Source organism: Macaca thibetana, chromosome 10 (assembly GCF_024542745.1).
Source record: "Macaca thibetana thibetana isolate TM-01 chromosome 10, ASM2454274v1, whole genome shotgun sequence".
Classification (NCBI taxonomy): domain Eukaryota; kingdom Metazoa; phylum Chordata; class Mammalia; order Primates; family Cercopithecidae; genus Macaca; species Macaca thibetana.
Genome location: NC_065587.1, coordinates 42516349 through 42530380, shown reverse-complemented (window position 1 = coordinate 42530380; position 14032 = coordinate 42516349). Strand labels below are relative to the sequence as shown.

The 14032-nt window shown below is 55.8% G+C and overlaps 2 protein-coding genes across 3 annotated transcripts in view; one reads left to right on the top strand and one right to left on the bottom strand.

Moving 5' to 3' along the window:
* RBM38 (RNA binding motif protein 38) overlaps positions 1-14032 on the top strand; it is a 493989-nt gene that overhangs the window by 463331 nt on the left and 16626 nt on the right. The window contains exon 2 of one of the 2 annotated variants that reach the window (XM_050745308.1): positions 13324-13707. In XM_050745308.1, the coding sequence (XP_050601265.1) occupies positions 13471-13707 (237 nt within the window). In that variant the 5' untranslated portion in view covers positions 13324-13470. Of the gene's footprint in view, positions 1-13323; positions 13708-14032 lie in introns of those variants that run through there. The other variant, XM_050745309.1, reaches the window with a different exon arrangement.
* On the bottom strand, positions 607-11986 carry LOC126929164 (uncharacterized). Its single transcript, XM_050745307.1, has 2 exons — positions 11561-11986; positions 607-1883 (listed from the first exon to the last, which is right to left on the bottom strand). Exons 1-2 carry the CDS (start codon positions 11699-11701, stop codon positions 1680-1682), a joined length of 345 nt encoding a protein of 114 aa, XP_050601264.1. The 5' UTR covers positions 11702-11986; the 3' UTR covers positions 607-1679.

The following is a 14032-nucleotide window of genomic DNA, read 5'->3' as shown; positions in this document are numbered from 1 at the left end:
TTGGCGGGGAGGATAGCATCTTGCTGCATTGCCCAGGCTGGAGTGCAGTGGTGCGATCTCGGCTCACTGCAGCCTCTGCCTCTCGGGCTCAAGAGTTCCTCCCACCTCAGTCTCCTGAGTAGCTGAGATTACAAGTGCATGCGTGCCACCACACCAGGCTCATTTTTTTTTTTTTTTTTTTTTTTGTATTTTTGGTAGAGACAGGGTTTTGCTATGTGTGCCCAGGCTGGTCTCAAACTCCTGGGCTCAAGCAGTCCTCCCGCCTCGGCCTCCCAAAGTGCTGGTATTACAGGCATAAGCCACCACACCCAGCCTGCGGTTGTTGTTTTTAAATATCTTAAAGCCAGTTCTCTTTTTCTTTCTCCCTTTCTACCTCGCTCCCCTTCAACATTTTCGTAGGCTCTTAAGAAGCTGTATAAGCCCCAACATAAGGCCTGGCTATAGTGTTTAGGAAAGGCAGTTTCAACACAAGCATTGTATTTCCTTGCAAGGTACTGTCCTGTTAATCAGAGACTGGCACTGTTTCACAGCTCTGCGAGGTCTTCCTGCTAACTGCGGTTCCCCTGTTTCACGGCCCACATTTATCCCATGGAGATGGGAGACGTCAGGAGAGGTTGTGGCTGCAACTTTGAGGGTTTTATTATGACAGGTGTCAGGTCACTGTAAGGCAAATATGGGCAGTGTAGATAGTTTCGTAGCCGACTGTGTGAGTTTTTACACCACTTTATTGAAGTGTGACTGACACATAAAAGGCTGTACGTATTTAATGTATACAACTTGATGCGTTTGGCGATAAACATACACCCATGGAACCATCACCACAGTCTAAGAGCCTATTGTGAATTTTGCATCAATCTATTGAGAAATATTCTTTAAGGTGAGGGCTATTTCCAAAGCAGATAAGAAACACCTGTTGCATACTTGCTTAAAATGTAAATCAGCTCCCAAAAACTAACTGACCTGCATTCTTCATCTTTTATTCTTTTTCCCTCTTGATTGTGGGCCGGGGGAGTCGGTATGGGAGAAGACGAAGCTCAAAGGAGGAACTGACAATCCCCAGCGTCCTGCGGGCCCACATCCACACTGGATTCTGTCGGCTCACTGGCGGCAGCACTCTCTGATGTCTTTTTCTTTTTCTTTTTCTTTTTGAGACCAAGTCTCGCTCTGTTGCCCAGGCTGCAGTGCAGTGGCGTGATCTCAGTTCACTGTGCCCTCTGCCTCCCAGGTTCAAGCAATTCTCCTGTCTCAACCTCCCGGGTAGCTGGGATTACAGGAGTGAGCCACTGCACGTGGCCTTCTCTTGTGTCTTTCATTTCTCTTCTTCACTACCCATCAGCATGATGGGTTTCTTCCACCTTTGTGAGTCCCAGTATCAAGATACAGCCTGATCGCCCCTTAATACAGTGCCACCATTACTCCAGACCCATGTGTAAGCATTGATCATTCATCAGCTTTCACAAGGTGAACTGGGGACGAGGCAGGGGCTTGGACCGGCTTCCTGGCCAGGACTCGCTGCCTTCCTCAGCTGAAGAGACTGCATTTCCAGGTTGAACCCTGACCCCCACTGACTTTGGGCATCTCCTTGTGTCCTGTGTTTGCCAGTCTTTCCACTCCCTTGTAAATCTTTCTGCCTCCAGGGCTGGCCTCTAAAACAGGTGCACTGGAGGCCGCTCCTCGCATTACTTGAAGCATGGCACTCGCCACTGTCTTCGGCGAGGGGGTGTCTCCCTCTGGTGCTGGGGAGCCAGGGCATCCATGTGGGGCTTCAAGTCATCTCTTGGGACTTCATGTACCTCGAGTCCACCCTGTGGGCCCCTTCGGTGGGGCTTTGCTGTGAGGGCATCTTGACTGGTGTGGAAGGCCCAAGCACAGTTCTGCTCAGCCTACAAAAGCAAAATCGGTATTAGTATTTGTTATGGGCTGAGCTGTCATCACCCAGATTCCTATGTTGAAGTCCTAACTCCCAGTAACTCAGATTAGGACCGTATTTTGGAGACATGGTCTTTAAATAATTCAGATAAAATGAGGCCCTAATCCAATAGGTCTGGTATCCTAGACCAGGAAATCTGGACGAAGACAAGGACAGAGGAAGGGCCACATGAAGACACAGGAAGAGGGCGAGGTCCGCATGCCACGGAGAAAGGCCTTGCCAGGAGCCAGTCCTGCAGATATCCGGATCTCAGATTTGTGCCCTCAGAACTCTAAGAGAATAAACCTCTGTCGCTCGGTCACCCGGTCTGTGGTGGTCTGTCACAGCAGCTCAAGGTGACCACTACAGTCTTCTCCAGTGGCCACCTGCATTTGGGCTGCATGACCTGGTGTCTGCAGGATCCACAGCACGGGCCACCGTGCACCGGGCTCCCAGGCAGGCAGTGCTGAGCATTCTGTAGCGGCGCTGGCAGGGGCAGGATCTCCGGCCTGCGTGACCCTCGCAGCCACTGTAGAAACAAACTCAGCCTTCCCCAGCACCACGTGCAGCTCACAGCTCGGGGATTCGCTACAGGCTTCCCTTCACCTGCTAACCTGCAAGGTGCCAGAAAGCCAGAAGCAGGTAGCATCCCTCAGAGACTTGTGGCATTTGTGCCCCACGTTTCCTGCCAGCAGTGACTGCTTTCCTTGGTTTGATCAAGGTGCTGCCTGCGGCTGTCCAGCTTCTTACCTGATGTCTCGGCAACCCAGCTCAGTCAAGAGAATCGTTGTTCTTCGTGGCACTTCCTTTTCCTAGAGCTTTCATCACCATCTTTTTTTTCTCTTTTTTTGAGATGGAGTCTCCGTCTGTCACCCAAGCTGGAGTGCAGTGGTATGATTTTGTGATCTCAGTGGCATGACCTCAGCTCACTGCAACCTCCACCTCCCGGGTTCAAGCGATTCTTCTGCCTCAGCCTCCTGAGTAGCTGGGATTACAGGCACCTGCCACCATGCTCAGCTAATTTTTGTAGAGATGGGGGCCAGGTTGGTCTTGAACACCTGACCTCAAGGGATCCACCTGCCTTGGCTTCCCAAAGTGTTGGGATTACCCACCAGCACCCAGCCTCTCATCACCATCTTGAAGCCAAAGGATGAGGGGACACTGAGCCCAGGGGCAAGTGCCACTATACAGGCTGGCGCCAGCACCTCCTGAGCCCCTGTGCAGCTCCTGCCCTCATAGACACACCTGTCCACGCTGCATAGCAAGGCCACCTCCCTCTTCATGAGAAAGATCCTGGGGTAACGAACAACTTTTGGCACAGGAGATCAATCAGGTCATTTGGTTATTGACAGGGAGCAGCAGGCTCTCCCCGACTTTCTCATTCTGCTGCACCCCCAATTTGCCGCTTGGATTGCACTCCTTTCCCTAGGGGATGAGGGCACAGCTTTCGATGTGAGCTGTGTTGGTTTCCCAAGTCTGCAGTAACAAATGGCCACACACTTAGTGGCTCAGAACCACAGAAATGAATCCTCTTATAGTTCTGGAAGCCTCATGTCCAAAATGACTCTTGGGGGACTAAAATCAAGGTGGCGGCAAGGCTGGTTCCTTCTGGAGGCCTGAAGGGAGGACCCATTTCTTGCTTCTCCTGGCCTCTGGTGGCTGCCAGCAACCCTTGGCTTGTGGCTGCATCACTCCAGCCTCCTGCTTCTGGGCTCACATCTATTCCCGTTCCTTAGTCAAATCACCTGGAGCCGTCCTCAGATGGAGACTCATGATTTCGATGCGTTCATCTAGATGACCCTGGATACTCTCCTCATCTCCAGATCCTTAGCTTAGTCACATCTGCAGAGTCCCTGTCACCAGGCAGGGTGCCATGTTACAGGTTCCAGGGATTAGGATGCAGAGGCCAGGATTCAGCCATGCACACAGGCCAGTGTCTTTCTGTCTTTGCAGCTGAAACTGAGGCGTGTGCACTCTGCTGCTCCAGGAACTGTCCACCAACGCTGCTGGGAGCCTGTAACAGCATCGACTGAGCCTGTGAGTGCCCCCTGGAGAGGGGCTGAGCCTTTCCTCTCCCCAGTACCAGTGCCTGCTAGTGCATTTTGGCCTCTGTGCCCAGTAGTATTGGGAACCTTTTTTCTTTTTTTCTTTTTTTTTGAGACAGAGCCTTGCTCTGTCACCCAGGCTGGAGTGCAGTGGCATGATCTTGGCTCACTGCAACAACCTCCGCCTCCCAGGTTCAAGTGATTCTCCTACCTTAGCCTCCCAAGTAACTGGGATTGCAGGCACGCACCACCACACCCGGCTAATTTTGTATTTTTAGTAGAGATGGGGTTTCACCATGTCGGCCAGGCTGGTCTCGAACTCCTGACCTTAGGTGATCCACCTGCCTCGGCCTCCCAAAGTGCTTGGATTACAGGCATGAGCCACCGTGCCCGGCCAATATGGGGAACCTTAAAGGCAGTGCACAGAAGGTGTGTAGGCATCACCGACAATCTGCTGGAGCCCTGAACGGAGAGGCACTCTGGATCAAGGCTCCCTGCCTTTCTGCTGTTCTCTGTGCAGGTGCATGCCAGGACAGGTCTTGGCCAGCAGAGCAGTAGAAGGACTGCCTGGTCTCGTCTGGAAACCTTTCTCTGGGACCCCCTATTTTCCTGTGTCACCAGCTCTTGCCCCCAGTGTCCAAGGCTGCCAAGGTGGGCTGGGAGGCTGCCAGAACCCCAGATTCAGGTATGCCAGCAGCTCTTGGGAGGTTTTACCCTTTTCCCCAAAGTTTAGAAGTGCGCAATGGTGGAAACTGCCACCAACCTCCATGGAAGCGTCTCCTGTTGAAATCAGGGCGGGCCTAGAATCCCTGGGAAAAGGCGGACAGAACCACAGATGCTGTGACACCCCAGAGAGAAGGCCCATCCCTGGGGATTTGGAGATGGGGTGACAGTCTTTGCCAAGGAGGGTTATCAGGTAGTTGTTAGGGGCAGGGGTTGGCAGTGGTGAGGGGTGGGAACTGGACCCCCATGAAGAGACAGGCGCTCAGAGGACAGCAATGGGCAAAGGCAGGTGGGCTCTGCAAGGCAGGTGGGCGCAGCCAGACCACCACGGCCCTGCCTGGCCGGAGGAGCTGGAGAGAGGCATGCTTTACCTTCAGCTTGGATTGCATTAGCGGCCAGAGGACCCAACCTCAGCCACTTTAACTCTCTTATAAAAAGAGCTCTTTTAATCGGTTGGGAAATAGAAAATAATTTCAGCTCACATGTGACCCTAGCACACTGTCAAGCCCGGGGGGTGAAAGACACCCCAAAAGTGCAGGAAAGAGGCAAAGAAAGGAGTGAAGTGAGCTGAAGAACCCCACCCCCCAGCGATGGCCACCCACGACCTTCCACGGCCAGAGGGGCTGTGCAGATGTGGTTGAGGCTGGGGACCCCAAGACAGGGCAATGGCCCTGGCTTTCTCTGGTGGGCCCGCTGGAATCACAGGGTTGTTGAAGGTGGAAGATCGGGGCAGATGGAGTGAGACTGGCGGGACGCAGAGTGAGGAAGACTCCATCCATCACCGTCACCATCACCACTGACTTTGGAGACAGTAAATGAGGCCACCAGCCAAGGAATGTGAGTGGTGTCTACACTGGAAAAGCCAGGAAATAAGGGATTCTCTGTAGAACCACCAGAAGGGACTCAGCCCTGCCAACACCTTGATGTTAGCCCACTGAGACCCATTTCAGCCTTCCGACCTCTGGAACTAGAAGAGGAGAAATTTGTGTAGTGTTTGAAGCCACGAAACGTGTGGTAATTTGTCATAGTAAACTCAGGAAACCAATACACAGGGGTGCTGACCTGGGGTCCACAGACCCCACAGCACCCAGGGATAGAATTCAGGGTCTGTGAGCCTAATGGAGAACAAAGATCTTTATCTTTATCAAGCAGAGCTCAACTGAAGTGAGGCCCACTGTGAGCACAGATGCAGCCGGCCTTTGCCTCTATCAGCAGCACCTGCTGCTCTGAAGCCACAAGAAGCCACAGAGGGGCTGGACAAGGTGCCTTACGCCTGTAATCCCAGCACTTCGGGAGGCCGAGGCGGGCAGATCACCTGAGGTCAGGAGTTCGAGACTAGCCTGGCCAACATGGCGAAACCCTGTCTCTACTAAAAACAAAAATTAGCAGGGTGTGGTGGCGCATGCCTGTAATTCCAGCTACTCGGAAGGCTGAGGCATAAGAATCACTTGAACCCAAGAGGTGGAGGTTGCAGTGAGCCGAGATACCACCACTGCACTCCAGCCTGGGCAACAGAGTGAGGCTCTGTCTCAAAAAAAAGAAGTCACAGAGGTCATGCACCCTCACATACACAGCTGTCGCTGACGTCTTGACATAGCGGTTTTGCTCATCAATCCTTCAAAACTACGGTCTCATCAGCACCACTACTTGACCTTGTTGTTGAACACATTGATGAGGAAGACATTACTTGTCTACATTGCTACATCACACATTTTTTAAAAAATATTTTCATAGCCATTTTTATTTGTTTGTTTTAATTAGAGATGGGGGTCTCTCTATGTCGTCCAGGCTGATACAGAACTCCTGGGCTCAACTGATCCCCTTGCCTCAGCCTCCTGAGTAGCTGGGACTTCAGGCACACGCCAAAACACACCCAGCCTGTATTTTAAGGTGATTGTTTTCCTTTGGTAATCTAAGCATTTTATTGTATTTGTTATTACTCTTTTTTTATAAAGACAGGATCTTGCTCTGTTGTCCAGGCTGGAGTGCAGTGGTGTGATCATAGCTCCCTGTAGTCTCAGTCTCCTGGGCTCAAGTGATCCTCCAGCCTCAGCCTCTCAAGTAGCTGGAACCACTGGCATGTGCCTAGCTAAATGTTTAAATTTCTTTGTAGAGTCAAGGTCTCCCTTTATTGCCCAGACTGGTCTCAAACTCCTAGCCTCAAGCAATCCTCCCACCTCCGCCTCCCAAAGTACCGGGATTACAAATGTGAGCTACCGCGCCTGGCTGGCAAGCATTTTATTTTTAAGTGTTTAATACTATTACCTTAGGTATCAGCTGACGGCCAAGGGTTCCATGGCCCACAAAGGGCCTCTGGAAAGGGAACACGGTTTTGTGAGACTGGGCTGGGAGCCAGGCTGGGCAGAGGTGACTTGGGTCCCTCAGGCCTCACTGGGGAGCGGGAGGGAGGATTGGCAACTGTGTGTGTGCTGGGTGAGAAAATAGAAATTGCAGGAGCTTGGAATGCAGAATTCCTGCTCAATGTGAGGATGAGCCCAGCATTTTCTGTGTGTTATCTTAGTTCATCTCACAAAAGCCCTAGGAAGAGATGACTACGATGATGCCCATTATATAGCTGAGGAAACTGATGCTCAGAGAGGTCCTCTCCTGCCTCCCTCACAAATGTGTGATGTGTGCAGGGCACAAATGCAGAACCGCCTGGCCTGGGCCTGCTCTCTGCTCCCGGCCGTGGCTCCAGCTGCCCTGCAGAGGAGGGAGAGTGAGTTTACCCTGATGAGGGTGGGCAGAGAGGAGCGGGTGAGGCCGGCCACTGTGACCTGAAACAGCGCGGCCCCGTCCAGGCGAGGCTCTGGTTTGAGTCTTCAGGCCCGGCGTTCTTGGGCTTCCTCTTTTTGTTTGTCGTGTTGGTGTTTATATCAAGGCTCTTCGGGGACTCAGCTTTGGGCTGAGCTTGGTGCAGGTGGCCTGTAGACCCCTACCCTGCAGGCCAGCTCCTTTGCAACTGCAGGAGCCCTGGGTTGCCGTATTTGTCTTCCACATGCAGAGCAGCGAGCCTGGGAATCTGTCCTCAGGGGACGCAAGGCAGGCAGTAGGGCTCGAGTGGGCAGCAGGGCTTGAGTGGGCAGCGGGGCTTGAGTGGGCAGTGGGGCTTAAGTGGGCAGCAAGGCTCAAGTGGGCAGCAGGGCTTGAGTGGGCAGCGGGGCTTGAGTGGGCAGCAGGGCTTGAGTGGGCATTGGGGCTCGAGTGGGCAGCAGGGGTGGATGGAGCACACCCCGCAGGCCCAGCCAGACCACCACCCCTGTATGCCTTCACTGCTGCCTCCCAACCCCCCAGCGCCAAAGGCTTGCTGTTGTCTCCTGTCGATGAAGGGGCTGAAGCTTTAGAGGGAGCTACACCAGCTCACGTTCACAAACCCATGGGGCCAAGGTCAAACTCCAGGCTGGCCCCCAACCCACTGAGCCACAGGGACTGAGGGCAGTGGGGGAGAAGACCTATTTCCAGGCCACGCTGGCCCTGTCAGTGGCAGTCACCAAATGGCATCTCCATCATTTGGGAATGCTCTTGGTTGTCACCAAGGAAAACCCAACTAACAATAGCTTAAACACTTCAGGATTGATTTTTTGTATTAACAAAGAGTCTGTTTGTTGGTGCTGGTTTAGCCCAGGGGTTGTCTATCTTACTGTAGATTAATCTTTGTTGTGGGGGACTGTCCAGTGCATTATAGAACGTTTAGCAGCATCCGTGGTCTCTACCACCTAGAAGCCAGTAGCGTTCTCTCCCCCAGGTCATGACTATCAAAAATGTCTGCAGACATTGCCAAATGTCCTCTGGATTTAGCAGTATGAGGAACAGTGTCTATGAGTCTCCTGGACTTTGCCTCATGGTCACAATATGACTGCCACAGCTCCAAACATCCCACCCACATTTAGGCCAGAAAGAACAATAAGGGTACCAACTGCCTCTGTGTCTTTTAGCAGAAAAGTGGAAGTTTTCACAGAGGCCGCAACAGGCTTCCACTTAGGTCTCATTGGCCCCAACTGGGTGACATGACATGGCCACCCTCTGCTGCAAGGGAAGCTGGAAGAGCAATGATATATTTTTCCAACCCTTTAGTGGTAATGGGTAAGGAAGAAGAGGGTGGGAGTGGCTGCCCACAGTGCCCGCCACTATCCTGGGACTTTTATACAAGGGCACCTGTCTTCACCACTCTTAAACATCAAGACTATGTCACTTTACTGGGGTTGAGCTGAAGGTTTTAAAAAGCGGTGAGATCTTGGACCTGGGAATGTCTTTTGCAATCTGACTTGTCTGGAAATTCCATATCTACATCTCAGGCCTGCCTCCTGTGGTTCGATAACGTCTTCACTCCTTCCCCTTGCTCATGCACTCACACTTTCCCAGCCTTTCCTGGGTTCCTGGGACAGGATTTCCCTCAGACTGAGAAGTTAGGGAAGCCTTGGCTAGCCACAGATGGAAAGAAGATCCCAAGTCAGTGTCCCAGTGACAGCACTGCAGGGGTGACCGAGATCCGGTGACCAGTGCCAGGCCCTGTGCTCTGCCCATAGAATCACAGGATCCTCCCACTGACCATGTGGCAAGCGCTATAATTATCCCCATGTATAGAAGGTTTGTTAAGGATGATGGCCAGGGCCACACGGCTAGTGAGGGTAGGGCTGGGAGCCTAGGCCCCCTGGCTCCAGCCCTGCTCCTTGTCCCTTCTCTGTCCAGCCTTGGGGCAGCCTGTTCATGGCCACACCATCCAGGACCACATCAGTGTGGGTTGTGGCTCTGAGAGCTGTCTGATAAATGGCCTTTGCCATTTATCCCTTGGTCAAGGCTGCAAGCAGCATAGGCTCAGAGAGCCCAGGGCTGGTCAAGCCTTGAGCCTGCTCTGTCCTGAGCTTGCCCATCAGGACAGGGGTTTGGACTAACTGCCCTTATTGATTCATGAATCAGGCGAGCAGGGCTAGAACTGCCAACACCCCCACTGCAGCTCAGGTGACAGCTGGGGTGAATGGAGTCATTTCCTCCCAGAAGTTCTAATCCTGACTTTCCCTTGCCCCACTTGGCTGTGTGGTCTTGGGCACTTCACTTAGCCTCTCTGAGGGTGCACCTGCCCCACCCTAAAGCAGGGAGACAATGTCTTCTAAATGCTGTTGGGGAACAAAATGAGATCAGGGACCCAGCTTGCCGTGAACTGCCCCTGGTGGCATTAGAGAAGCCACGCTGAGCCTCGGTCCTTTCCCTTTTTTTTTTTTTTTTTTTTTTTGAGGAGTGTTGCTCTGTTGCCAGGCTGGAGTGCAGTGGCGCCGTCTCAGCTCACTGCAACCTCCATCTCCCGGGTTCAAGTGATTCTCCTGCCTCAGCCTCCTGAGTAGCTGGGACTACTGGCACACACTACCATGCCCAGCTGATTTTTATATTTTTAGTAGAGACGGGGTTTCCCCATGTTGGCCAGGATGGTCTCAGTCTCTTGACCTTGTGATCCGCCCACCCCGGCCTCCCAAAGTGCTGAGATTACAGGCGTGAGCCACCGCGCCCAGCCCTCTCCCTCTTAAAACTGGGCCAAGAGCACCTACGTATGACAAAGGCAGTTTCCAGATTATCACTTAATGTATGTAAGACACCCAGTCCAGGACTAGCCTAAAACAGGCATTCCAAGGCAACTGACCTCGATTGTTATTAGTGATTTGTAAAGAATTAACCACATGAATGGACCCAGCACTTAGAAAGTCCTCATTAAATGGCAGGAGCTGTATTTCTCACTTCTGAGCCTTTGCATGCTCTTCCCTCCACTGCTCCCTCTGTGCAAACGGCTGTCTCTCTCATAGCTCCCAGAGGCCTTCCCTGTGGACACCAGCCCTCTTGGCCTCCCCTGGGCCCCTCCTCTTGTGCTCTACTCAGCACTTGCCTAGGAAATTTTCTCTACATAGAACTCTAATATTAAACATTTTCATTCATGCATGGTCTCTTGTCCCCTCTTAAAATGTAAGCTCCAGAGGGATGTTTGTTTCCTACTTGTTGTGTCCCTGGGACCAAGAACATGGGCCTGGCATGTGACGGGCCATTCGTAAGTGTGTGTTTGGAGTCATTCATAAATGTGTGTTTGAGGCTGGGTGCGGTGGCTCAGCCTGTAATCCCAGCAATTTGGAAGGCCAAGGCAGGAGGATTGCCTAAGCACAAGAGTTCGAGACCAGTCTCTACACAAAATATAAAATTATCCTAGCATCGTAATACACACCGGTAATCCCAGTTACTTGGGAGGCTGAGGCAGGAGGATGGCTTGGAGCCGGAGAGGTCGAGGCTGCAATGAGCTATGATCGCTACACTCCAGCCTGGGCAACAGGGCAAGACCTTGTCTCAAAAAAAAATTTTTTTTTAAGTGTGTGTTTGGGTGAATGACTGATTGTTAGGCAGAAGTTGGTGACCCGTGGCGACATGGGTCCGCCGGAGAGGCGGAGAGATTGGTGATCCAGAAACCCAAGGAGGCCGGGGGCGAAGGAGTGCGACTGGACCCGCAGCTGGGCAACCGCGTCTCCAGCCTCCACGGTCCTGTCCCGCCCCCTTCCGGGCAGGCAGAGGCCCCGAGGCTGCCCCGCCGCCTGGGCCCGGCCCCCGCGGCAGCAGCCGAGCGGCCGCACCCCCACTTGGGACTGTCTTGCCGGGAGGGGCGCGGGCGGGGCGGGCCCGGGCGGCGCTGGGACTTGTAGGCCGGGAGCCCGGGCGCCTCCGGGCTGAAGCGCGTGGCCGCGCCATCGACGGGGCTCCAGCCCGCCCAGGTAACGCGACGGCGGGGGACAGCCTCGGAAAAACTGAAGGGGAAACTGAGGCCCGGTGAAGGGACCCAGCTGGGCTAAGAGCATGCGGCCGGGCAGTGGCCGCCTCCCCCGGCCTCTAGGGGGCAAGTGAAGGTCACACTTACATGAAAGTTTTCAAAGGCGCTTCGAAGGGCCTCTGGCTGGGCTGGAGCTTTCCCCACTCCACCTCCTTCCATCGTGGATACACTCAACAAACATATCCCAGAGCCCTCTCCTTGCCAGGCCCTCCAGCTCGGGCGAAACATCCCAGGTCTCTGTTCTCGCGGCGCCCAAATAGCAGGGGAGGGGCTCCAGGCAGGCGAACACACAGGGCGGGGAGCGGGGAAGCTCCGCGAAGGAAGGAGAGGAAACCACGCGGGATAAAGGACAAGAGGGGCCGCGAGCAGGGACAGGAGCGTCAGGAACGAGGAACGAAGCGAGAAGGGAGGAAAGGAGGCCGAGGCTTCCGGAAGACTCGGGGTCCCATCCCCATTGAGCAGAGAGCTAGAGCGGGACCTGGGGGAGGGAGAGGTCAGAGGTCAAGGCTGCGCGTGGAGTGTGGGCCGTGGAGTGGGGGAGGGGGCGGACAGACTCCTCCCCGCCGGCAGCCAGGGCAGAGGGTGATGGAGGAAACGCGGGGAACTCCTCGGTGCTGGAGGAAACGTGGGGAACTCCTCGCCGGCCTCGCGGTCCCCCGCAGCCCACGGAGTGCCACTCCCAGTCCCCACAGACTCCACCTGCGTCGTCCTGTGCTGAGGGGAGGCCGCAGGGCTGGGGCGGGGAGTGACCCGGCTTAGAGCTGCTGTTTCCCAGCTGCACAGGTCCCAACCGCGGGTTCTGGAGATGAGGCGGGCTTGAGGTCCCCCAGTCCCGGCTTCAGAGGTGGAGAGTGTGACCCGCAGGTCCAGGATCCCGGGGCCTGTGCAGTCACACGGCCCATCCCTTCGCTCAGAAAAGCCCAGGGCTGGGTTTCATGCTCAACCACTGCCAACTTGAAATTCCTAGGTTTTGAATTAGGGGCCCCGCGTTTGCATTTTGCACTGGGCCCTGAAAATTCTGTGGCTGGCCCTGCCTGGTGTGAAGCTCACAGAGCCCCAGTATAGGCCGCCCTTCTATGGCTGGGGGCCGGGATGAGGGACCGGGGTCTGTTCTCAGCTTGCCCCCAAAGGTCCCTGACACCAGCCCAGAACGGGGTGGAGCTGGAAAGAGCCCACAACTGCTTCCTCTGCCCAACCGCTTTATGGCTGCACCCTGGTGTAGCTCCCTCCGGGGTCGTATGCTGTATGTTTACTGGCGGAATTGTTTCTCAGTCCTAGACGCTCCGTGGGGCCAGGGAATATGATCTGTGCTCCGCTGCAGCCTCGCGCCCAGTGACGCATGGGGGCCCTGGTAAATATCGGTCGGATGAACTAATCTTACACATAAAACAAATCATTTCACTTTTTTAATACGACACGTGGCTGTTCCCTAAGTCGCCGTGGGTTAAATACAGACTCAATAAACAAGATGCTAAAAACCGTTTACATTTAATTCACCAGACGGTGCGCTCCACGAGGTCAGGGGCCTGGTCTCCCTGGTTCAGGGCTGTGCTTAGTGCCTGCAACCAGGCGGGCCCGCGGGGGCAGCCTGGAGAGAAAGGCGCGCCCAGCGCCCCCAGGCCCGGATCCGCCCTCAGCCCGCGTGCGCGCCCCTCCCCCCGATCTCCGCGCGCCCGGGCGCGGCTGGGCGGGGTTGGGACTACGCTTCCCGGCGGTCCCCGCGCGCCTGGGGCGGGGCGGGGCCGGCTGGGGGCGGGGTTGAGCTGGCCGGGGGCGGGGCCGGCTACAAAGCCCGGGGGCGGCGCCGGGGCGCAGAGTCCCCGCAGCGCCGGTCGGGAGCGCAGCGCGGCGCAGTTCGGCGCGCACGGCGGGAGCGGCGCGCGAGTGGTCGGGCCTGGCGGCTGGACGGGCGCCCCTCGCTGCCCCGCGCGCTCCCCGCCGCCCCCCATGAGCGCAGCCCCGCGCAGCCCGGGTCCGTAGGCGGCGGGGCGCCCCCCATGCTGCTGCAGCCCGCGCCGTGCGCCCCGAGCGCGGGCTTCCCGCGGCCCCCGGCCGCCCCCGGCGCCATGCACGGCTCGCAGAAGGACACCACGTTCACGAAGATCTTCGTGGGCGGCCTGCCGTACCACACCACCGACGCCTCGCTCAGGAAGTACTTCGAGGGCTTCGGCGACATCGAGGAGGCCGTGGTCATCACCGATCGCCAGACGGGCAAGTCCCGCGGCTACGGCTTCGTAAGTGGCCCCCGCGCCCGGGCCCGCACCCCGCCGCACACCTTATCGCGGCCCGGGCGCCGAGTCCACTCCGGGGCACACGCCCAGCCGGCTCGCGGCCGCCCCCGCCCCAGGGGCCTCCCGCCGGCGCCCGCACCTGCCGCCTCCCCCGGGCGCGCTCCTGCCGGTCCCGCCCCCACCACCCAGGGCCCGGGGCCCTGTCCCCACCCCCACCTCCACCCCTGGTTTAAAAGGAAGAGCCGCTGTGTTCAATTAGGACTCCTAAGTTGGTGGGGAGGTTTTGGAGCCAGTGGATACTCGGGGTTTCCTGGAGCAGCGGCGGGTG

Coding starts and splice junctions, on each gene's coding strand:
- LOC126929164 (XM_050745307.1), bottom strand. CDS start 11,701: ATGTTTCGCCCGAGCTGGAGGGCCTGGCAAGGAGAGGGCTCTGGGATA. Junction 1,884..11,560: donor GCGCCTTTGAAAACTTTCAT/GTAAGTGTGACC, acceptor TTGCTTTTGTAG/GCTGAGCAGAACTGTGCTTG.